The 26797-nt window shown below is 35.1% G+C and overlaps 1 protein-coding gene across 2 annotated transcripts in view; it reads right to left on the minus strand.

Moving 5' to 3' along the window:
* Positions 1–26797, minus strand: part of LOC144855287 (uncharacterized) — a 75211-nt gene that overhangs the window by 43292 nt on the left and 5122 nt on the right. For both annotated transcript variants that reach the window (XM_078713100.1, XM_078713099.1), the window contains exons 2-6: positions 21957–22108; positions 17289–17728; positions 5683–5757; positions 3507–3621; positions 180–261 (exon numbers count right to left, since the gene is read on the minus strand). In XM_078713100.1, the coding sequence (XP_078569226.1) occupies positions 180–261; positions 3507–3621; positions 5683–5757; positions 17289–17640 (624 nt within the window). In that variant the 5' untranslated portion in view covers positions 17641–17728; positions 21957–22108. The remainder of the gene's footprint in view (positions 1–179; positions 262–3506; positions 3622–5682; positions 5758–17288; positions 17729–21956; positions 22109–26797) is intronic.

Here is a 26797-nt window from a genome sequence, read left to right on the forward strand (position 1 = left end):
TTCAAGATACAGTACTATGAAGGTGTCATGCCCTATTTAAGCACGTTATTTCCTTGCTTTATCATCAGTGAACATTGAGAGGGCTAAGTAGAACTATCAACATCATCATTTACAATCGCGAAAATGTTTCTCCATTGTTTTTGTCGAAGCTAGAAGTGTAGAAAAACACAAAAACTTACCATTAAAGTTTTTCTAACGCCGGCTACTTCGTGTGCATAGTGTTTAGATTGTAAAATAAAATGCTGCTCTTTCCCTTGCTTTCTGTAAAAACACATAAATAAAGCATTGTCTACACTATCAAACTAGTTTTACAACAAAAGTGTGATGTGCATGTCCATATGGTAGTGATATGCCCAAATATGGTAGTGATATGGCATCATCATGTCCATATATGGGCACATAACATTTTGTGTCATAAAAAGTTTGATAGTGTAGACAGAGCTTAAAAGATAAAACGTTTATTCAATGCTAATAAAATAATTCTTTATGTCTTTTGAATAATACATTTTAAATGGAGCCACAATTCTAAGAGCAGTTTTACGATTATGTATTGTGTCGTATACATATCTTACTTTTCATGCATTTTCATAACATTGTTATGATTGAATTCTGTTTCATGGGTTTCGCACACCTATTCCTCTTTACTCCCTTAGGCATAAAATGTAAAACCTCTCACGGAGATTAGATCATAGAAAAAAAGATTCGTGCCTTGGTACATAAAATGACGTGCATTCGTATATAGTATTATGATTGTTAAGTATTTAATACATTTAGAGGTGACTTGCGATAGTCAGTTAGAATCTATCTAGTGACATCTAGTGACTTGCGATAGTCAGTTAGAATCTATCTAGTGACATCTAGTGACTTGCGATAGTCAGTTAGAATCTATCTAGTGACATCTAGTGACTTGCGATAGTCAGTTAGAATCTATCTAGTGACATCTGGTGACTTGCGATAGTCAGTTAGAATCTATCTAGTGACATCTAGTGACTTGCGATAGTCAGTTAGAATTTATCTAGTGACATCTAGTGACTTGCGATAGTCAGTTAGAATGTATCTAGTGACATCTAGTGACTTGCGATAGTCAGTTAGAATCTATCTAGTGACATCTAGTGACTTGCGATAGTCAGTTAGAATCTATCTAGTGACATCTGGTGACTTGCGATAGTCAGTTAGAATCTATCTAGTGACATCTAGTGACTTGCGATAGTCAGTTAGAATCTATCTAGTGACATCTAGTGACTTGCGATAGTCAGTTAGAATCTATCTAGTGACATCTGGTGACTTGCGATAGTCAGTTAGAATCTATCTAGTGACATCTGGTGACTTGCGATAGTCAGTTAGAATCTATCTAGTGACATCTGGTGACTTGCGATAGTCAGTTAGAATTTATCTAGTGACATCTAGTGACTTGCGATAGTCAGTTAGAATTTATCTAGTGACATCTAGTGACTTGCGATAGTCAGTTAGAATCTATCTAGTGACATCTGGTGACTTGCGATAGTCAGTTAGAATTTATCTAGTGACATCTAGTGACTTGCGATAGTCAGTTAGAATCTATCTAGTGACATCTAGTGACTTGCGATAGTCAGTTAGAATCTATCTAGTGACATCTAGTGACTTGCGATAGTCAGTTAGAATCTATCTAGTGACATCTGGTGACTTGCGATAGTCAGTTAGAATCTATCTAGTGACATCTAGTGACTTGCGATAGTCAGTTAGAATCTATCTAGTGACATCTGGTGACTTGCGATAGTCAGTTAGAATCTATCTAGTGACATCTAGTGACTTGCGATAGTCAGTTAGAATCTATCTAGTGACATCTGGTGACTTGCGATAGTCAGTTAGAATCTATCTAGTGACATCTAGTGACTTGCGATAGTCAGTTAGAATCTATCTAGTGACATCTGGTGACTTGCGATAGTCAGTTAGAATCTATCTAGTGACATCTGGTGACTTGCGATAGTCAGTTAGAATCTATCTAGTGACATCTGGTGACATCTAGTGACTTGCGATAGTCAGTTAGAATCTATCTAGTGACATCTGGTGACATCTAGTGACTTGCGATAGTCAGTTAGAATCTATCTAGTGACATCTAGTGACTTGCGATAGTCAGTTAGAATCTATCTAGTGACATCTAGTGACTTGCGATAGTCAGTTAGAATTTATCTAGTGACATCTAGTGACTTGCGATAGTCAGTTAGAATCTATCTAGTGACATCTAGTGACTTGCGATAGTCAGTTAGAATTTATCTAGTGACATCTAGTGACTTGCGATAGTCAGTTAGAATCTATCTAGTGACATCTGGTGACTTGCGATAGTCAGTTAGAATCTATCTAGTGACATCTGGTGACTTGCGATAGTCAGTTAGAATCTATCTAGTGACATCTGCAGAATCGGGTGTACATTACAGTATTGCATTATTATAATGGACTTTGGCTGCAAAAAAAAGTGTACCCGAATTTGCCGTAGGAATTGATAGACGAGTAGGCCATCCTCGGGTCCAACTAGTGTCGCATATAAAGGAATAAAATGGAATTGCGACGTATTTTTGTAAAGCATAATAACAATAATTATAATTATATGAATTCAATAATTGATGTGGCAAGATCTAGTCCTTCACAAACAAGAAAACGTATCACAAGAGACCTTGTGATGAAATTTGTCAGCAATAAGTGTTCTCTGCATCAGGCTACTGACACCTCAATAATTAACCGTTTCATATTAAATATCAGAATCAACTACGGTTGATTTTTATCATATGTGACACACAACTAATTGGATCTACATCATTCCCAGGTGCTGTATCTCTACAAATGGCAATACTTCTGTATCATAGGCAAATTCCTTAATACAGCATCTCACGTGTATCACATGTGATGTAACATGGAATGTAGGATTTAGGTTAAGGTTTGGCTCTACGATTATGATAAGTTACATGTGAAACACATAGGATACTATATTACGGAATTTGCCTAGATACTGATCAAATTTAGATATACTATACCGAAAATCAGCTAAGTAAAGTAGCATTTCATTTTAATCGCAATTTGAGTTCTAATTCCAATTATTTGTCGAGGAATACATTATGCGGCCGCTGACTAATGTAATGATAATCACAATTATCTCACGAAACACAGAAACAAAATTCTCGATTCATTATGTCAACGAGACTTTGCAGTCGATTCTTGGTACTGTATCTATAGTAAATACAGTATCATAGGCACATTCTGTGATACAGAATATCATGTGTTACACATGTGACGCGTGTATCATATGGCCTAGCCTAACTTGTAACATAACGATACAGGCGCCACATGTTATATGCGACACAGTATTTTAAATGTACCATTTTGAGATAAAAAAATAAAACACACAGGGTAATTCCCTTATTATTTGTCAATCACATTATCAACACTTCTTCGACTAACTAAACATAAACATTTTGACCTTTAAAGATAACAAGTCAATCAATGCACCGTGCATGTAATTTTTGTTACCTTACCTTTTTTGTTTTCGTTTCTCAAAAGCAGAATAAACAAAAAGAATACATAGTACAAAACTGGCACTTAAACAAATCACCCATATATGAAACTCCAGCCCGTCTTCTTCGAACTCTTCTGCAAAATATAATTGAACGGATTAGAAAATTAAAAGAAAGAAGAAGAAGCAACTACAGTATCTAGTATTGTATACTACCAGAAGGTTTGGTAATTACTAAATAAGCTGGGTTGTATACGTTTCTTAAGCTCCGTCTACACTATCAAACTTTATGTGACGAAAAAATGTGATGTGCCTATACTTGGACATGATGATGTCATATCAGTACCATATTTAAGCATATCACTACCATATTTAAGAATATCACTACCATAGTTGGGCACATTACACTTTTTTGTCACATAAAGTTTGATAGTGTAGACAGAGCTTTATATAAAAAAATATCAAATAAAAAAATATTTATGTTCGTTACTTGTTCTTTTATTTAATATCTATTGACCGACCGATCATTACTACAGAACATTCGGTCATAGTCATAGACTGGCATGGTTTGGGCATGGGAACGTGTGCATTTTGATACTTGTCAGAGGCGGACCTTTTCGTTCAGCGCACTCCTCTTCTAACCACTCTCTTAGCCTTAATATTCATATCAATACAGTATTAATAATTATTTATAGTTAGCGATAACAAACTATAGTAATAATTGTAATATAATATACTGTGCTGTCTCTAGAGATCACTTAATGCAATCGTCTGCTATCAATATGACATCTATGATGATATTTATGTCATTTGACCTTTTGGAATTATTACGGCCAGGTGTACGACAGATGTTAAAATATCTAATACCTAAATATGTAATTTCAAAATATGATATTATTTGCATAATGATTTATGACACATTGAACTTTAAATTGAAGATACCAGACGTTTCTCCTCTTCTCGTTCATCTGATGGAAAAAGAAAATATCTAGAAAAAAAGTGGCAGACGGCATCTCTGACTATTCAACGGCTTGGATGCCTAGTGTGTATGTTTGGGAGCATGTCCGCAAGTGCGTCTATGGTGTAATGCTCTGTCTACACTATCAAATAGTTTGGCAACAAAACAATGTGATGTGCCCATATATGGACATGATGATGTCATATCACACCATATTTGGACATATCACTCTACCATATTTGGGCACATCACACCTTTTTGTAAAACTAGTTTGATAGTGTAGACAGACCTTCAGAATAAGAGTTTTGAATAGTGAAAATGATCTTGTTAGGTGTACTATACGAACTATCTGTTACGATCTTCAAATCTCTTCACTAAATGGGAGAAAATCCTATTTTAGTATGATTTTCCGTTTTGTAATTTTGTTTGATTTATATATTGATTTTAATAAAGTGATCAATCAATGTGTAACAAACATGTTTCGTGGAAAAACGCTGTTCTAATATGATAATAATCATCCAAGCACTTCGATTCGAAGGTTTCTGCGAACGGCGTGTTTATCATCCATGGTTAGTGTAGAAGAAGATAGAGCAGGCCTATCTATACAAAGTGTCGACACAACGGCTATTAATATAACATTAACAATATGTTCGAATAAATTCATGAACTCTATAGATAATTCTATCTTTCATTGTTAAGCTCTGTCTACACTATCAAACTTTATTTTACAAAAAAATGTGATGTGCTCATATATGGACATGATGATGCCATATCACCGCCATATTTGGGCATATCACTACCACATTTGGGCATATCACTACTATATTTGGTCAAACTAGTTTGATATTGTAGACAGAGCTTTACTTATTATTCATTGTCACTTTTAGTATTATATTTTTGTAAATATTTATATGCTTGATAGTTTTTCACTCTTCCCTGGTTTTAGTACCTAATTTGCTTCTAAATTGAATTGATATAATTCGATGCAATAAAATAGATATTTTAAGTCCAAATATAACAATTTTAATAGGGTTTTGATAGCCTGTTTTATTACATTACTAAACTATTTGTATTGATTTTATTTGATAGTACAGATATGACGGCGGCAATTATTACAACTTTCTGTTATCAAATGATTTAAAGGCAATATACAAATAATGAATGTTTATGAGTGCAATGGTACAAATTAATTTATGAGCTGAAAGATGAAAGGAAGAAATTTAAAAACAGAATATTTTACCTGAATCGTATGCTGTAGAGTTGGCTTCAGACGAATTATATGTTATATCCTCCATGTTGCTGATCTCTTTTATTGCTGTAAGAAAAGAAATACGTCATAATCATCGTTAAATTATTATACTATAATGCACGGTTAGGAAAAATGTGCCCTAAAGGAGTGTGAAGATTGAAATGACATTTTATGTGCACTCTTTCCAGATTTGCTTTCCATATCCGTACTATGGAGCGCGATAACTGCCAAAACAATAGCAAATAGGTATTAGCTGACCTTAGTGTTGTCAAACCATAATCCGAAATTAGTACACAAGTTTAGTTGAACGAAAATAATTCTTCACATTCATTGAAAGTTGAAGATGTGGAGTAAATAACATAGTATTGTCTGATCTGTTATGTCTGTTCTTATTATTGATATAGGAAATAGTAGGAAACAATGAATAACAGTTTAAGACGAGTTATTAGAATGTGAGCAGGTGATAAAAACAAATCCAAGCAGCTTATTGCGCCCCCGTTGTTGAGATTATTACTAAGTGGAGTAATTAAATTATTTATTTTATCGGAATGTTATGAACAGTACGTCGAAGTAGTGATTGATTATGTAATTTGTACACTACCCACTCTTTATTGAAATAATGTAGATTTTGCCAGGTCCGTGCAAAATATATTCAGATTTTACAAATCAATACTTCCGACTAGCTGCACTAGGCTTCTTCTTCGGTATGCCTAGCAAACAAAAGTTTCATGAACATGTCTTAAAGAGTAAGAAATTACACATATATATAGAATTAAGCACGGTAATGAATATGAAAGTGTACTATTGATTTTATTATATAAGAAAGTGTAACCAACGAATTTTAGAACGAATAAATAATGCAATTAAAGGAACATCATTTTTTGAAGAAGGCTGGCAAAAATTATAAATGAGAAAATGAATAAATGAGAATATAACAAGTATTAGTTAGTTATTACTAACCCTATTTTATTTATATTTTGTGCATATATATATATGAAGAGAATAAAAGTGAGACACCAAAGAGAAACAAACAGTTAGAATTATTACTTTGTCTACAACCGTAGAATACACGGTACCAATCTCTTGAGTGGATGGAAAGAAAACAATCACAAACTATTTATCCCTGTCTTGTCCACGGATCTTCATAATGCATACATAAAGTATCATTTGAATCCATCGTGCGGTTTCCGAGACTTTATAAACAGTGAAAACAGTGCATTTACGCCTATATCATATCTCAACACAGTGTACCTTAAAGGGGTGTCATCGGAATAGGAGGAGTCGGCTGTAGTGTTAAAACATATACATCCTTCGCTTCTTTCATAGGAAAGTGTCCATTTAATGCTGCCAAAGAAGGGTTTCTATTGTATAGGTCTAATCGTAGGCCTACTGCCGTATCTATGCTTTACAGATAGCATGCCTACAGGGAAAAAATGCTATCTCCACCGGAATCCAATGTTAAGTAGTCGAGCGATAAGGTAGGGCACCAACCAAAGTTAAGCGAATGGCTATGCATCCGCAGAATAAAGGACTATTAGTCTACTATCTTGGGTAGTCGGATAATTTATGATAGGCCTACACAGCAAAACGATTGTCTATTCTGCCTGCAATATACATACGTGTGTTTTCATGTAAAAACAACTCGCTTTGGGAACATAACTTGGGGTTAGATTAGTGAATGTTTAAATTACATTTATCAAGAATGATGGACTGAAATGCGAAAGAGATTGAGCTGTGACGTCACTGTCGATTCACCCCGAAGTAGATACTACTAGTAAAACGTGTTTACCCTAACTGGTATTAAGTACATCTCTGACTTCTTTGACCTAATGATACGGTATGATATCAATTATTGTTAAATGAACTGTCAACAATCTTAATCGATTTTAGATTTAGATACCCATCCACTACTGTACAACGGATGCAAAACTTGTTTACACAAATGAATAGATTATTATTAAGTATCTGTAACTGCAGCTGGCGTGTAAATAACACGATATAAAAAGGTAGAAACGTCATCAAGTAAATTTATCACAAGTTTCTAAATCACTTCATTAAAACATCTTGTTTACACTGACGGCAAACGTCCTCTGAACTTTTTGATATCAATTAATGTTATCAAGTAATAAACGCATTAAGCTCTGTCTATACTATCACACTATTATGTGACAACAAAATGTGATGTGCCCATATATGGACATGATGGTGTCATATCACTACCATATTAGGCATATCCAAATTATCCCGTTCTTTGTATATGACTAAACTCGTATTCATAAAGTTTGGTTCTCACTTGGACGCAACGCAATGATGTAAGTGCATCACAGCCAATATTGACCAATCACGACGCGGTGGAACAACATTGTCAGTTGTGATTGGTCAGTCTACATCGTTGAGCTACGTCCAAGTGGGAAACCACGGAATACTGTAGGTAATAAACAACAAACTAGATGGGGACGGGCTGTTTTAAACAACTATTTCGAAGATAAGACCTATATCACTGGATTGTGCTGATACGTGAGAAACAAACAAAGATAGACCGACAGACTGACTGACTAAAAAGGATCCGTTTGCATTTCTCATAAGAAGCAAAGGTTACAACATACTACAAATTAATTTATTTTCGCGACCAATTACAAATAGTGAGAAAAACATAATTACGTTGTTTTTAATTTATACTTTTATGCATCATTTTCAGTGTAACTTGGGATACAACCACGGAAAAACAGGAATTCGAGAACCAACTGGTGTGTGCGTTGAAATAACGTTAATTGTGACGTATGCGTCAATTACGTTTTTACCTAAATAATAATTATCCACCCGATTCGCTGCAATATATCTCCACATACGGCATTATTATGTTCGGTCAGGCAAATTATGCATTCAGTGTCACACGTATCACATGTGAACCTGTATTATGTTAAGGTTATGGCCAGATTAGGTTTATAGCCAGGATGCAGATGATGATTTGTGATATATATGATACTGTATCCCAGAATTTGCCTAAGATACTGTAAAATATATACAGTAGATACAGTAGCACTGCGGAGAATCGGCGAAATATCATATCATAAAAATCAATCACGCGTATAAATAAGAGCTTAAACTATTCAAATACAATTTACTTATTTTAATTATTCATTAAAACAGCTTGCATATGAAATAAAGTATCGGTTCTAATATTTACATAACATATTTGTATAAGAAATTAGTCTATATATTCACTGAGGTGTATTACATTATTTTTTTATGTTGCCAAGGTCAATATTGAAAAATGGCTGACTATATTATTAATGCAGTCACCCTTACACGACCCCCTAAGGTCTCAATAATTAATCAATATTAATACGGGAGAAAAGGTCAACTATCCATAGGTCAAATTTAAAATTATACTATTCACTGCATTTTCCGGGCAACTTTTGTAAAACTATCATAATCAATTTTTATTTGCGTTTTAATTTTGTATACGCATGTATACTGGCAGTGTTTCACATGTTTCATCCTTTCGGGGTGAATTATTATGACGATCAATATATATATACAGATGCTATAGCTATCTGAGACAAACGGGTTGGATATAATTATATAAGTTTCTGTTTAAAGCTCAGCTTCAGGCATGAATTTCAGATATAATTTTTGAATACAATGTACATAAATTCAAAATGTGTACAAGAAATCATGTTAAAACAACATGAATTTCTCTTAAAATGGTCATATCAGAGTTTGACGAAATTCTTTCAACAATTTTTTAAGTAGTTATATTTTGCCAAATTCAGAAAATGAAAATCTGCAGTTGAATTTTAAAAAAACCACCAAATTAAAGTTACCACATATTTTTAAAATAATAAATAAAAAAACTATATATACAACTCAATATTTATCAGCAAATGTAAATTCATAGACTCTCTTTTCCCACACGTGCTTTGGGATATGCGCATGCCCAGTCCGTGTTTCCAAATACTCATTTTTTAGACGTAGTAAACTATACCGCATGGTAACTGTTTCCCAATGCTTCAATTCTCTTCTTGAATATAACTGACTAAAGAAGCGGCGCGAAAAAAAATCCTATTCCTATCAATAATAATAACAAATCCCAACACAGTTATAACGGAAACTGAAGATCGATAATTATTGGAATGTATAATAATTGTTTTACATGCACCTGTCTTTTAACAATTTTAAAAATAAACCTTATATAACTTACAGATACACCACTGAAATGTGTTGCATGCTTTACATTATCCATTCTGAAGAGAATGAGAAAAGGGCGAATTAATTCCGTTATTCTGTACACATTTAATGACACATAGAAGCAACCTGCCAAGGGCATCGTTTAGTTCGATCACTGAAGACAAACATTAAGAACGAATATTGTTGACACTTGGACGATGAACAACAACACGATTGACGTATTTTTCATAGCATTGGTTCACTTCTGACACCCGCTAAGGCAACGCAAGTAATTTGACCAATCACAAGCGATGGATTATTCGAACTGTCGCCTGCCATTGGTCAAAACTCGTTTGCGTTGCGTTTACGTCAGTTGCCTTGCGTCATGGTGGGAACCAAGCTTAGCTCATGTTGTTGAATATTTACAACGGTTCCACTACCGAATGAAAATAGTAGACGGGCGTATTACTTACAGTATTAATTAAGGTGACACCTTCAGAACTCAAAGTGTCTCCATAAGCTTGGTTCCCACTAGAGACGCAACGCAACGTAAATGATTTGACCAATCACAAGCGATGGATTATTTGAACAGTGGCTTGCCATTGGTCAACTCGTCTGCGTTGCGCGTACGTCATTGCGTTGCGTCTCTAGTGCGATATAGGCCTACCCAGTTATAGTGTAAACATATATATTTCCCTTAATTAAAGTTTCCCCTTAATAGGGGTGTCCCGAAGAAGGGGTTTATTGTATTTACGACAGTTCCATTACACCGACTGAGTAAACTAGTGTAGTTAGTGAGATACTGTAGGCCCTACATAGATTCGGTGTAGAATTTCGTTCATTTCAAATGTTACTAATGTTTTACCTGACAGCATTATTCATAGCTAAAAAGCGTAATGTATGTTCGATTTACTCTAACCAATTTGCAAGCAATAAGGTAACCTATTTAGTCTAAGTCTACACACCCTGGGGTAACGTTATTAAGTTTAATTTGAAATTATTTTGGTAACAATATACTATCGATATTTTTACATCAATATCGCATATACCTTTCATTAATTGTTTGCATTATTTTCAGACGTTAAATGAATAATTAAATTTAAAATAATAATGTAACAAGTTCAGAGTGCTCAGAAATTATCTAGAGATACGTAAATGCTAATAAGAACGATACGTAAACGCTAATACGAACGATGACGTAAACGCTAATACGAACGATGACGTACTGTAAACGCTAATAAGAACGATACGTAAACGCTAATAAGAACGATACGTAAACGCTAATACGAACGATGACGTACTGTAAACGCTAATAAGAACGATACGTAAACGCTAATAAGAACGATACGTAAATGCTAATAAGAACGATACGTAAACGCTAAAAAGAACGATACGTAAACGCTAATACGAACGATACGTAAACGCTAATACGAACGATGACGTACTGTAAACGCTAATAAGAACGATACGTAAACGCTAATACGAACGATGACGTACTGTAAACGCTAATAAGAACGATACGTAAACGCTAATACGAACGATACGTAAACGCTAATACGAACGATGACGTACTGTAAACGCTAATAAGAACGATACGTAAACGCTAATAAGAACGATACGTAAACGCTAATACAAACGATGACGTACTGTAAACGCAAATAAGAACGATACGTAAACGCTAATAAGAAAGATATGTAAACGTTAAGAATGTCTAATGTAAATACAAAATGTAAACGTTAAGGATAACGTCTATAAAGAAGTAAACGCAAAAAAACGACTAGGAATATGAAAATGCTAAGGCAAACATCTAGCGTAAACACTGTCTGTGTAACGTCTGTGACTTATACGTTAACGCTAAGAAACTTGATTTATACGTAAACGTCTAGAGATACGCAACGGCCGCTAAGGAGAACGCCTATAGATTACATGTAAACACTAAGATGAACGTATACAAAGGTATACACGTAAACACTAAGAAAAATGTCTATGAATTATACGTTAACGCTAAGAAACTTTAATGATACGCAAACGCCTAGGAGAACGTCTATAGATTACATGTGAACATGAACATGAATGAAAGTTTTCATGTCCGGTTTAAGAATACGGGCGTCGTAAACTCTAAGAAGAACGTCAAACAGAAATAAACACAGATACATTTCACCTCTCAAATGTTGCACGCGCTGTATATAGCCGCTCGACCATACTTAAGCCATGCAATCTATCTAATCACATTGTAGGAGTTCACATTTTTTTCACTTAAAATTCTAATTTTACTACAACAACACGGGATTATTCGAATGAAAAATATGTACTGTATAATTATTTTTTTTGATATATTGGTTAAACACTTGAGTGTCTTAAAATCCAGCATAACCATACGACTAAACTATACTATCATTATGACAGTTAAAAACCATAGAATATTATGACACATTTATTAGGATTATATTCTAACAAGAAGTGTACTTAAAGAATGTGTTTTTGCAAAATACTTTAAACCCATACTTAACCTTAGATCGCGTTGACGTGTTTGCCTTAGAAAACACAGTACGTATTCCTCTTAGCAATTTCCTCTTCAGCTATCAGGATCGTAGTTTCTAAATACTGTAGTAGGGCACACCGTACCTACTCGACATAATGTCGAATGACGCAATCAATTAGATTCTAAATAAAATCACTTCAAACCTGACCCATGCGGGGCCCGAGGTTCTGTATACCTATTAACATAAAGGAAGTCGAATGACGTAATCAATACATTCTAAATGAACTTCAAACATGACCCATGCGGGGCCCGAGGTTCTGTATACCTATTAACATAAAGGAAGTCGAATGACGTAATCAATACATTCTAAATGAACTTCAAACCTGACCCATGCGGGGCCCGAGGTTCTGTATACTTATACATGAAGTCGAATAATGACGTAATCAATAGATTCTAAATAAATTAACTTCAAACCTGACCCATGCGGGGCCCGAGGTTTTGTATACCTATTAACATAAAGGAAGTCGACATAAACATTTATGATGTAATCAATACATTCTAATGAACCCATTTCTTTAATCTAATTTTTTTTTCATGTGTTTTAACTCTCCTAAAATCAATAACTCATATTATTTCTATGTTTAAATCATGTTATTCTAGATCGAAATAATATCAAATTGGCCATTACATCTTTGGTTATGAGATGAGAAATCAGTTATCAAAATAAAAAGTGAAATTGATATCTTAACGTACAAAATTGACATGACATCAATCATCTTTATAACATATCTCTAATAATACTAGAAATATTGAATTTCGAATGATGCAGCTAAATGGGGTGTGGGTGAAGATAATTAAAGTGATAGGTGAAAAATGAAGCTTAGAAGGAATTATTTTTGCTCAATTTGCTGCTAATTTGGGACACTCGTATTTAGAGGACAACCTAGTCTGGGTTCCAGACGGAATTTTGACTTAATGTTAGAAAAAAGATAAATATTTTTGCACATATGGCGTTTCATACCTATACTACTTGAGCCTCGAAATAATTACAGACTTGACAACCCTGCTGAGTACGGTACCGAAGGTGTCCCTTTAATAGAGGTTCTACTGTCAACTAAATCTTCTTATACAAAGAGTAATATGTTTTTCTCATGTTTTGCAACTTGGTATAAATGGATTGTGTATGTGGGTGTTGATAGATCCCCTAAACACGTTATTATGCCACCTACACGTCTACACCCGGTTAAAGTTTAACAAATAACAACGTTGGTAATGATGCTAAATCATGATTCTACTCATATTCTATGGACGGTGGAAAATGCTACACTAACATTAAGAATCTAAGCGCAACGCAAGTAATTTGACCAATCACGACGCAATGGATTATAATCAATCTTGTCGTGATTGGACAAATTACTTGCGTTGCGAGTCCTTACGTTGCATCCTTAATCTTGGTTCACACTAGACGCAACGACGTAAGCCGCAACGCAAGCGAATGACCATTCACAAGCGATGGTTTAGTACAACTTTTGCTTGTGACTGGTCAATTCGGTTGCGTTGCGTCTTACGTCTTTGCGTTGCGTCTAGTAGGAACCAAGCTATATTCGAATTACTTGCGTTGCGCTTACGTCCTTGCGTTGCAACTAGTGTGAACCAAGCTTTAGTCGAATTACTTGCGTTGCGCTTACGACTTTGCGTTGCCTCCTAGTGGGAACAAAGCTTTAGTCAAATTATTTAGCAAATACTAATTCATTAGTATTAGACTACCTTTATTCAATTCAGTATTCAAATGTATTCATTAAAAATATTAATAAAAATAAAACGGATAACATACGATCTGTACCGTAGCCCTACTTAGCGGTCACATCAAAACAAAATTTCATTTTCTTTAAATCGACGTCTTAAATTTTAAAATGTAACATTCTACGATTCGTATAATACTTATATCGCTTTTAAGTACTTGTAATAGATTCGTGTATACTGTGCTTAATACATAAAGCGTAGGCTATGTTATGATGCCACAATAAAAAAACTTCCATCTTCCCTAAGGGTCTATTTCGTGTCGCGCTACCACCATACGGCGCTGACTCGTCTGCCCACAACGAAAGGGGCTAAGATGGACCAGTACACTGGGGCTAAGATGGACCAGTACACTGGGGTAACCCTTCCAGAAGGTGCAATTGGTTTAATCAATTTAGATTTCTTTTTATACTGGGTGACTTCTTCAGTACAAGACTGTTCGGTCAATGGGCCCAGTAGGCCTAAATGGTCCATCGACCATATTCAGCATACTCTTCTATCGTGCATATCTGCAAAGTAGACCAATGGCTTAACGTTCCATACGAAGGACGGATTTATCTATACGTTATTATTGTCTGAAATGACAAATCTTTCTGTGCAGGCCGACGTCAACGATATGATATCAATTAATAACAAACAAAGAACGCATCATTCTTGATAATGATACACTTTACTTTGAGATTACTGTCATAGTGTCACGTGACTTAGTACTGTGCTGATGTTGAACGCGGTGTATATAATTAAAAGCGACTCAAATATTAATAATCTCAGTGATAACATGTAATGTATGCTGCTAGATACAATAATAATTAACTACTTTACTGAGATTATGTTATACAGAATATAATAATGGTTGAATTTAATCACAGGTTGGATGAGATTGTAGCTTGGTGGTTGTAACGCCATGAAGTCATATATCTTGGTTCAAATCAATTGACGAGTACAAATACCCTCCCGCCTCCCTCCCAAAAAAAACACCCCCTCCCTCATGATGATGCCGAATAATGTGAAACGGTAAGGATAACTATATAAGGCCTGTCCAACTGAGAGGCGAATACGTCTTTTTCTAAAAAAGGCACCGAAAAACATTATTTTATCACCTATAAAGTATACGCCTTTTTGTGTGTGTAAATTGAACTCTCTACGGACACGGCAGTCTATTCAAATCCTCCACCCCTTCTAACCCGTCCATGTGATGTATTACTTTGATACAATACTTATTGTATAACACATTATAAATTCAATTTAATCAAAAGCTAAAACCATCTCTCGTAATTTTTAATTATTCTTGAACGAGATATAAAATTCAGTGAATTAATTATCTCGTACGGTATATACCCAATGTACATTTTATTCGCATTATACGCTTCACTTACTTCTCAATTAATATAATGAGTTCGTTTCTCTTTTTTTTATTTCTATTTTATTGAACAAGTCTACACGATACATTATCATTATACTCAGACATTTGGAAACATGGGTATACAAAGTTTCATTCTTAAAAGGCATAATTATTATAAATATATGATTATAATCAAGAAATATAGATGAGATTAAGAGAATTTAAAACCTCGTCGCACACAAATCGATTCTGAGCCTGTATCTCAACTGTTCAAATAACATAGGCAAATTTCTTAATACAGTGTTTCACATGTGATTACTGTATCATGGAAGGTTAGAGTTATGTTAGGGTCTATAATACAAGCGTCACATGTGTATAACATATGATTCTGTATCAGGGATTTGCCTATGAAACTGGAAAATTTAGGTACAGTACCGTACCGAGAATTGGCTACTCGCACGCATTCGCAAAGATGGTCCAACACAATCTTGAGTGCAATTTTAACATAATAATTCTTTTTTTATGTATTATTGTAGGCGAACTTTATTTCATAGCGAGTTTTTAATTGGAATAAACAACATAATTAATCAATTGAATTCGGATTATGCAAATGACTTAACTAGCTCATTAGCGTGTTTAACGTTAATTAATATTAAAATTTCAACGTCCGTATGGACACAGTTTTAATGAATTTTAACGCTGGCTATTAACACTTAATTCTCTCGAGTACGGCACACATGATCTTGTAAATGTTTTGTGAATTACACTACTTTCGAATAAATTATTCTGTAAAATAACACACAGAACGATCTACGTGGATTAGATCTACATTCAATTGACACCACTATCTTTTGCTGTGTTAGAAAAAAACTAGAAGGCATATGCCTAGCCTTAGGCCTATTAGGCCTAGCTATAGACCTAGGCCTAATACTCATGTTATTTAGTTAATTAACAATACAGAAAAAAAGGTAGGCCTACACATGCATTGCTTGTTGGAAAAGAAAAGCCTTCAGTTGGGTCTTAAAAGAGTTCAAGTTAGTATTAGATTGATTTGTATAGTTAGATATGAATGTTTTTTATATATTTATTTTGTCATACACAATAAATATTGACAGCTACCGTATAAGTAGTGACAAAAATGGACGTGAATAATGCTGCTAATAATACTAAACTAACAAGACAAACGTATTTAGTAGTAATGTATATAAACACATAAAAACTGGCATGCACGCTTATCAAGGAAGAAAACTCATAGAAAGAAAAAAAAACAACTTAAAATTACATCTCGATCGTTTATTTTTCTTGCCTGGTAACATATGTGGGACCTGGGTTGTTTTATTGTTTTTGCCGGTTTTTTCTTTTCGTTTTTTTTATGTAATGTGTACCATTTTGAAAGTGTCAACGCGCTGTGTAATAACGCTTAATAAAAGACATTAAAAATAATAACAACATGGATGGGAGGTGCGGTACAGTGGTAGAGATATACCATGAAAACCCCTATGGATAGACCTGCTATTTGATACTAGTATACTTTTTAAAATGTTATCGATGGCCGTTTCAGAATGTTATTGGGGAGGGTGGAATTGCTTATGTCTACGCCCACTTTAGCCACCATAACGCTTGAGGCAGATATTAAAAAAAACATAATTAGTAGCGTAAAGTGTAATATAAATAGGTTATACTGATTAATGGCGATTCGTTTTAAAAGATTAAATAATAAAACACTACTTACGTGCGATATAGTCGGCACAGAAACGATACATGAATATTGAATAATATAACAAATATCTAGTTTGTACTTACTGTTATTAGAAAGACTATCAAAGCATCTTGTTAACTTCACGTCGAACAACACACCGTCTTTACATTTGCATATACATGAATTGTACAATACATTAGTCCGTTTGCTTGGCGAAGTCAATACATATGCATTGAATTGTGCACAGAATGCCTCGTCGCATCCGTCAACGAATGGGAAGACTAATACTTTGTCATTTGGTAAGTCCTCTGCAGTGTTGTCATACGTTAGCACGCCCTCATACAAAACTATCGCGTCTGATATCGAAGTAGTTGATAATCCACGTAATGTACACGTAACGTGAATACACAGAAACGATGATAAACTAAACCAACATAAAATCCAGGAGAGATCCATGGTATCCGGTTGAATCGTATTATCCGGTAAAAAATATTGATTGGTCTGAATACCTAGCAACCGTCACGTGCCATACGAACATAGCAACCTACGTAAACAATACGAAATGAATACAATATACGTCATATTATCTACAATTTAAATCAACGTTGCAACAACAACAAAATAACACAAAGGAAACAAATACATATAAACCAATACTTATATAAGTGGATATGAAGAATAGTTATTACAAATCAATGCTCTTCACTTTAATGAATTTCTAAAAAAAGAAATTCACATCAATAGAAAACATTTTACATAAATTAAACCAGGCCTGATTAAACATTTGGCATCCATTATTGATTACCATCAGTTAATTACATTTAGAATTTTACTGACATCGAATTATTAATCACAAAAATATAAGGCTAGTATACTATTTAACCGCAATATCAGTCACAAAACTCCGATCGTAAAAGTGAGGCCATGAAATAGGAAAATATTCGATTTATTGAAATCGTGATGTTTACCTCGCAACACTCTATAATCCACTTAAGAAGATTACAAATAAAAATATAAGGATATTATCTATCGATGGTTAAAATTTACATAAATTCAGTGACGTCACAGGAAATATAACCTATTTACTTTTAGGTACCGACAACAGACGAGATGTTTTATACATTACACCAAAAACCTACTTAAAAAGATTAAAATGTTTTAAATATATCGTAACGTTATACATTTTACATGCAATCTATGGGCGGCCGTTCTTTCTGCGTATGTGTACGTTGTCTATTATAGCCATAACGGCCGCCCATACTTATCCAGTAGTAAAGTTAATGCATGGTTAGAGGACGCCATTACAAAACAACTGGGTGACACATCCGTTATCGGTAATGTATCTAGATTTACCCAGTATCACAGACAAATTCCATAATACTGTACCACATGTGTTTCAACTGTATCACATGTATCATAGACCATTTAGAAAATTGTAATGTTTAAAATGATTTACAAATATACTGTATTTAAATTGATATCGACAATGATTGTAGTTAATAATTTGTTTGAGTCATATATTTTTAAACTGAATTTTTACGAGGACATTATAATTCTATATTTTGCCTCAATTTACAAATTAAGAGCATTCGGAAGATGATGAATTCGCATTACGACTTTTATTATGCTCTGTCTACACTATCAAAAAAGTGTGAGTGTCCAAATATGGTAGTGATATGCCCAAATATGGTAGTGATATGACATCATCGTGCCCATATATGGGCACATTACATTTTTTGCACATAAAGTTTGATAGTGTAGACAGAGCTTAAAGCTTGGTTCCCACTAGAATGTCAATTCACTTGCGTTGCGTTACGTCCTTGCGTTGCGTCGCTAGTGGGAACCACGCTTTAGAGAGTGAACCTACAAGCAAATATGTAGGACGCAACGCAATGACGTAAGCACAGCGCAAGCAATTTGACCAATCACGACGACGGGATTGATCATTCAAAATGTCGCTATTGGTCAACTCACTCGCGTTACCCTTAAATTACGTCCTTGGGACACTGCACCCACTGTTGTTACGGCCAAGCTAATACAGCAGCTTAAATGTTGTTTGTTGTTTTAGCATTTTTCGCGATCGGGGAAATCCTGAAAATCACTCATATCATCTACTGTTTTGCTTAAGAGATAAACACTTCGAACAAACAAATTATGCGTAAGCGATATTTATTAATAGACAATGTAGTGTGATATCTAACCATGGCAACTACTGACGCGATGTTAATTCGACAGTCTTGAGTTTGATTGACTAATTTGCATGACGTATGTCAACTTAAAGTGGACTTACTTTTAGAGATTGACTTTTGGTTGATTTGATGACGCGATGTTATCTGACGCCATTTAATGAAATATTAACAATTATTAATAATTTGGGACAAATAGTTCTGATCATTTGAATTGAATATTAATTTTAGAACCATTAGTACGTTACTAGTAACAGAACATGGATTATTACATCATAGCTATCTTCATAAATCATCGCCATTGTCAAAATAGGACACGTGATACCCGTATCATCCAGGGGACACCAAAAAAAAAAAAGGAGACCCGGATGACAAAACACACTGCTTTAATGAGTACCTCTAGATCCCCCCCCCCCCCACCCCCTTTTTTTAGACCCTATTCAGGGGAACCCACATGCAGTTAAGGGGACACTTTGCCGCCACAGGGACATTTTGTTTTGATCTCGAAGGTGGGGGTTCTACTGTATACGGTGCCGTCCTTTCGACTTAATTGAATGGATATGCCGCTAAGCTATACGCGCCATCTATAGCCCGACGTCAAATCAGGTGGTAATATTCAAAATACATATATAATTTACAGTGGCACTCGGGGTGGCAAGGAACAATAATGGTGGCAAGCAGCAATAATGGCGGTACAGATGGAGTACAAGCAGTGATAGTATTTACACAAAAAATGTTTGGACCAAATTGATACTAACGTAACATTTCGCCTAATGGGATAACGCAGAAAAGTTGTTTTCCCCAGTACGGTTCTCACTGACGTTTGACATACAATAATAAACTTTTCAGGTCGTTGGCTGTTAGAATTGTTATCATATTCTGTACAGTAGAACTCCTACAAAGAGGACACAGCCTAGGGACCCAATAAAGTGTCCCCTTATTAAAGCGTTGTCCCCTAGGGATGGCCTTAGTGTTGTAACATATTGCCGTACGCGTGGGTTTTATGGGAAAGTGTCCCCTTAAATAAGGCGTATCCCTAGGGCTTGGCTGAGTGTTGCCACATATAGTGCCTTCCGTCCGGTAGTGGGAAAGATGCCCTTAAAAGGGAATTGGCTGTAGTGTTTCACGGGTAGTGTCCTCTTAGGGTGTTCCTTGAATATGGGTTAGCAGTTTTAAACCATAATATTGCCCCGTATTCGTTAAATAGAAAGTGTCCCATCTTAATAATAGATGTGTCCCGTGTTTCAAAATAGTACTAGTTCGATTGTATAATATAAACACTATATAATGCAGTACATACATACGAGCAGTGTTGCTAATGATATGCATCCTATAAAACCACAAGTAAAACCACGTAATCCGCCAATAAAATTATAGCTAATTATGCATAAACTGAACATCAAATCAAAATGATAATTCTCAACAGAGTCTGACAATTTATTATGTAATGGTTCGTGCTGATCGATTGATTCTACGACGACGGAAACAACGTACGTCGTGATTTCTCTTAATAAAACTCAGTCTATCATTAACAATGTTCTGTTTTTATGTACTTCGGATACGTTTTATTTATGTTTACGGTACATCTGATCGACACAAAATATATATTCTATTTACCAATCGCAGATTTAAGAGGACGGACGTACCAGGGAGTAATATATAAAAATATATAGGTCTATTACAAATACTTCACAACTCCCTGGATGTACTATTATTATAATACAAGTCTCTTTGAGGCTTATATGGAATGGAGTAAAAACAGTTGTGAGTTACAACCCTTGTACCAGGTCAAGATTGAATTGAAAGGCAAGCACCCCACCAAGTTACCATTATTTAATGATCCGGTAAAACAAAATCAATTAGGTGTTCAAAAAAGAAAAAAGAATGTATGTTAGATACACCGGTGCTACAGTAGAACATCCCATTCCCGGGAGCGATATTTCTTTTCGTACATAAGTTGGGGACCCCTCGTGAAACGTCACAAAATAAACATTAATATTCATTAGTCATATCCATAAGGTGTGACGTAAGAATTAAGCTAACTACAATTCGCTAATGCAAACGATTTCTGTCGAGCCGTCTGTGTAGTCGAGTGGATTATACTATGGACTTTACATGTCGATGTATGGGGTTCGACTCCCATGAGCTACTTCTTTTACTTTATAGTGAGAGAGAGATTATTTAGAGGGTTATGTTTAGTTCTATTTAGGATGTAGTTCGGCTATCTTTCACATGGGGTCCCCAACTTATGTACTAAAAAAAATCGCTTCCCGGGACACTTTGCTTTGAAACGAATGGGGGGGGGGGGCGGTGGGGGGGGGGGGGGGGGTCACCATTATTGAGGGGACATTTTGTTAGGTCCCGAAGGTGTCCTCTTAAAAGGGGAACTACTGCAACTCGCCCTGCAAGGGTCAACAATTTCCGTACAGTGAGGACATTGATAGAGGATAATGGTACTATATTAAACGTGCAATATGCTTATTTAATGTAAGTCATAAAAGGTACAACCGTCAATAACTGTCAAACTGTGAATGAAATAATTATACAAAGTTTCAATAAAAATAAACAAGTTCTTGTTACGCTTACCTTTGTGTAACACATAGGCTAGGCATGGGAACCGATTTGCAGCACAGTACACAACGATCAGTTTTGCAGTATATGATCATTAGTTAGGCTCTCGAGTTATTCTGGAAAACTCGACACTGCGTTCATTTGTTCACATACTGTCGTACATCAACCTAAAAAAATAAAATGTGTTTACAGTTAGAGTATACACCGTGAATGACTGCTGGACACCTATCAATATTAGGCCTAAACAATGTTAATATTAATGCAAGAGGCTTACCTTAACAGATCACCGAGGCACAGAAACATTGCATCTTATCTATAGCCTTCATCATTAATTATTAATATGTTAACACCAGAATAAAAACAACGTAATTGGATAATTGTTTGGGTCTAGGCCTACGAACGTTTTATAAGCACATCTATACAATTTATAGGCCTAAACACTTAGGCACATTCATTGGAATGATATATAGTTTTGTATGGTACGAAGGTTGGACAACAATCGATGATTCGAAATCTATTGTAGAGATAACGTGATCTGAAATGCAATTGTATTCAATAATTGTTCCTTTCTTTGAGTTCAATTAACGAAGGACACGTCTTTTCGAACAATGTGCAAATACAGCAAACGCTCTCAACGCCCCCGTTCAAATATACATATAAATGACATTTTAAATTAATATTAATTTTATTGGCGCCTAAAGAGAGAAAATGTTGTTGAACTACTGCGTTAAATCATCCTACTAATGACAAGACACATTATGCTTCCTCCACACCACCTGGGATGTCTAGCCTTTCTTCTATACACTAAGTAAACACTATAGATCATTTAGCATCTCCTCGTGATATAGTTCTGTTTTTCATCATTAACCAATCTCACAATCCACTCGAATCATCCCCACCTGACCTCTGACACATCATCTCTATCCATCTCAACATCACCCGACCTCACCACCTCACATTTCATCTCAATCCACACTATTCGCCTCCAGTCGATTCCACCTCCACCCGACCTCAGCTCCATCAAAGCTCACCAAAAACACCCGAACTCATCTCACCAAAACACCCTATCTCATCTCACCAAAACACCCTATCTCATCTCATCTCAACCCAATCTCATAGCCAATTTTATCCCATCTCAAGGCCGACTTGATCTCCTCTCAACTCAATCTCATCTCAAGGCAAACCTGATCTCATCTAAAACTCACCTGATCCTGACGTCACATTCAGTACTTTCACTCACTCTACTCCTCCACTCACCACCGTAAGATCATGTTTCCATCAAACCCCATCTGTTAGTCCGGGACTTAACTTAGTCCGGGACTTAACTTAGTCCGGGACTTAGTCTCACCTCAACTGATCCAATCCTTTATATATACTCCCACTGAATAAAAAGCATAACTAAATAATTTTCAAAACGAGTATCTACTTCAATAATTATTGTAATAATAACCTCTCTACAGCTTTCCATAAAAATTACTACATGCCTTATCGACCGGATATTATTAACATATTGATGTAAGAAAAACATAAATCAAAATGCAGAATTTTTCAATAAATCCGCCACAATTAATCACCTTCATAATAATTTACAGCGAATAATCGTGATGATTTAGGCTATAATTAATGTAATTATTTTAAAGGATTCTCTGTAAGTCGGTTTTACTATATCAACAGTTTCGTCGTGCTATCATTAACAGATATAGAGAATCCGGGTTCTGTGGTTCCGAATAAGGACATAACTAGTTCACTTCTTATTAATCCACTTGCAACCTCCCCCTAGGGCCTATACCTTCATCATTAACATACCGACTAGATATCTAATATTCTTCATAAAGAGGCCTATAAATCGTGATAAATCAAGCAAACTTATACGATTGTATGATATTTTTTATGGCTGTCATGCTGGCGCGTCATCCTATTAAACAGCCTAGCAGTCGCTACGTAAACTGTAGGCCTACTGTAGCCTCAATGCTTAATTGACAGAGTATGAAGTGCGTGCCTCCTACTATCTGAAGTAGAGAGTTCGTTAATTGGCAATTCTTTAAGTGTATCCTTAGATAATATTTGCATTTGCTTATTGCAGATAATGTGTTTCGCAAACATACAATAAATCGAAATACTGTGTAATAATTTAACACAGAGGAATGGAAAATTACATTTTGGACGATGTTTTTGCTTACGATTTTCTACGACCTAAGAGGACCTAGGATTAATTCCTTGTGCGCATGGGGACGTGTGCAGGTCCACCAGGAGGCCGTCGTGTTCAGAAAGGTTCGGTCTTGTTATCAATTTTCACCTATTTAAAATTAACCTTTATATAACACCTAAATAAATCCCTGTCATTTGATTGGACGATGGTGGGTCACATGACGTGCAATAGTACGCACTATTGAACGGTCGTTTTCGCCTTGTTGAAATATAACCTTTCATCTTTCACCTGGCATTATTTGTACCATTAAAAGTACTATTGAACGACCGTTCAAAATTGCGTACTAATGCACGCCATGTGACCCACAATCGTCAAATCAAATGACAGGAATCTATTTAAATGTTAAAACAAATAATGAATGTTTTATATTCGTGTAATGGTACAAATAATGGCAATGACTTAGAACCAGAATGACATAAGACCTCATGCCATTATTTGTACCATTCCACTCATAAACATTCATTATTTGTATAATATTGAATGGATTCGACGGACAATAGTATGCAGTACACCACATGTTCGCGATGTATACAATATTTTATTACTTAATTTGTTTTATGTTTATATTTTCTAAGGAAATATATTAAAATTATCTGTGTAACGTAAAACCTTCGGCATTATCCAGAGTGATGTGTAAACTAACTATACGTGGACTTGTTTTAATACCCACATTCAGTAAAATGCATTTGACTTATTTTAGCAATGTTACCAATTAACAATGTATTTATTTGGCGTCGTGGAGCGATTCATTCTTACGAATATGCGATACCAGCCAATTAGTGTGTATGTTAAATATGTAATATGATACCCCTATAATGTATTTCAAATACCATAAAACAACCAAAAACATAAAAGTACTCAGTTACGCATTCACACGTATCATAAATGGTGAATTAATTTACAAAAATGTGAATATTAAAAAGAGAAAACATCAAAATATAAAATATTTCAACAATAGAGATATAAAATAAATTCATAAAAATATTATATAGACATTATAAAATTCACTCATAAAAAATAAAATTACTGTACACAAATTTGAACTAAAGATCAGAAAAACCAATCGAGGTATTTAGATTGGCCAATCTATCTATATAACAAGGTCAACTGAGGACTAGTGCTGTTCCGCCGTACCACGCCGAGAATGTTAAAGAGTCGTTATCCAATCGAGTTCGAACAATACCATGAAAGCCCCAGTGGTCTAATGGTTAGGACATCTGCATATCAAGCAGGCGGTCCGAGTTCGAGTCTCGGTTGGGGCGACTTTTTCTCATTCTCACAGATTTCCTCATCTTTATCGTTTCAAATTAATTAATTAAATTTCAGTATATCACCGGGCGGTTTAGAATTAATGTTCTTTGCCTCTTGTGTTTATATATATAAAAGTATCTCTTCGGAGATCCCGCCTCGTGAATAAAAATACTGAAAGATGAGGGCGTATCAATTTGATCTCTGTTGCGCGTGCGTACAACTGAGGACTAGTGCTGTTCCGCCGTACCACGCCGAGAATGTTAAAGAGTCGTTATCCAATCGAGTTCGAACAATACCATGAAAGCCCCAGTGGTCTAATGGTTAGGACATCTGCATATCAAGCAGGCGGTCCGAGTTCGAGTCTCGGTTGGGGCGACTTTTTCTCATTCTCACAGATTTCCTCATCTTTATCGTTTCAAATTAATTAATTAAATTTCAGTATATCACCGGGCGGTTTAGAATTAATGTTCTTTGCCTCTTGTGTTTATATAACAAGGTCATATACATGGCTGCAGTCGCGTGCGCAAATTTGAGTTAGCGTTTAGCGAACGACCGACATAGTGAGCTGTAGAGTCGCGTTTGCACGCGACTAAAAACTCTTTTACATAAAAATCAAGTTAGGATGTTTTATATATGATATCCGCGTATAGAAACATAATTAACGCACGCGCATTCAAAGTCCATTTAGGCCTACTGGATGCTGAATCTATGTTAATATTTCATGTACATATCGCAAGTAAATATTTAATACATGGCGACAAGAAACAGTGTTTTCTGTACGAGTCATAACAAGCTTTTGGATGTCTTCGTATCTATTATAAATGCATTGCTGTCTAATGCCTCCTACTGTTTCATATGCCTGCTGCCAAATTAACCTTAATCAGCGTATACATGTACATAATATTGATTTAATTAGTTATCGAAATTGTTGATCTTTCGGAGTCAGGTCTGACATACCTACTGAACTGTATTATAAGACTGTCATTGTACTATACATCATATATAATATATTAAGGTCCCTTCAGGCTTATAGTTATTAATTATTTAACGAGCTCTACCCACCAAATGAAGCGATAACTGTGGCCATGAACTGAAACCAACTTACCTGGATAAGTCTAAACTGGTCTAGTTTCATATGCTATTCAATTCAACGAAATTTAAAATATTAATATCATTTTTTAAATCATTTTTTATTTATATTTTATTTTATGCACGTAATGTACCACCGGATTCTCTCATGTTTCTCCAGCATACAAACAATTGTCCAGTATCGTAGGACAATTCTGTAATAATGTCACATACATATCACATGTTTTAAGGTTTGGCGTCACATGTGACACTTTATCACAGACTTTGCGTATGATACTATAAAAATTATAGATACAGCACCGGTTAG

The sequence above is a fragment of the Antedon bifida genome, chromosome 11 (genome assembly GCF_963402885.1).
Source record: "Antedon bifida chromosome 11, ecAntBifi1.1, whole genome shotgun sequence".
In the NCBI taxonomy this organism is placed as follows: Eukaryota; Metazoa; Echinodermata; class Crinoidea; order Comatulida; family Antedonidae; genus Antedon; species Antedon bifida.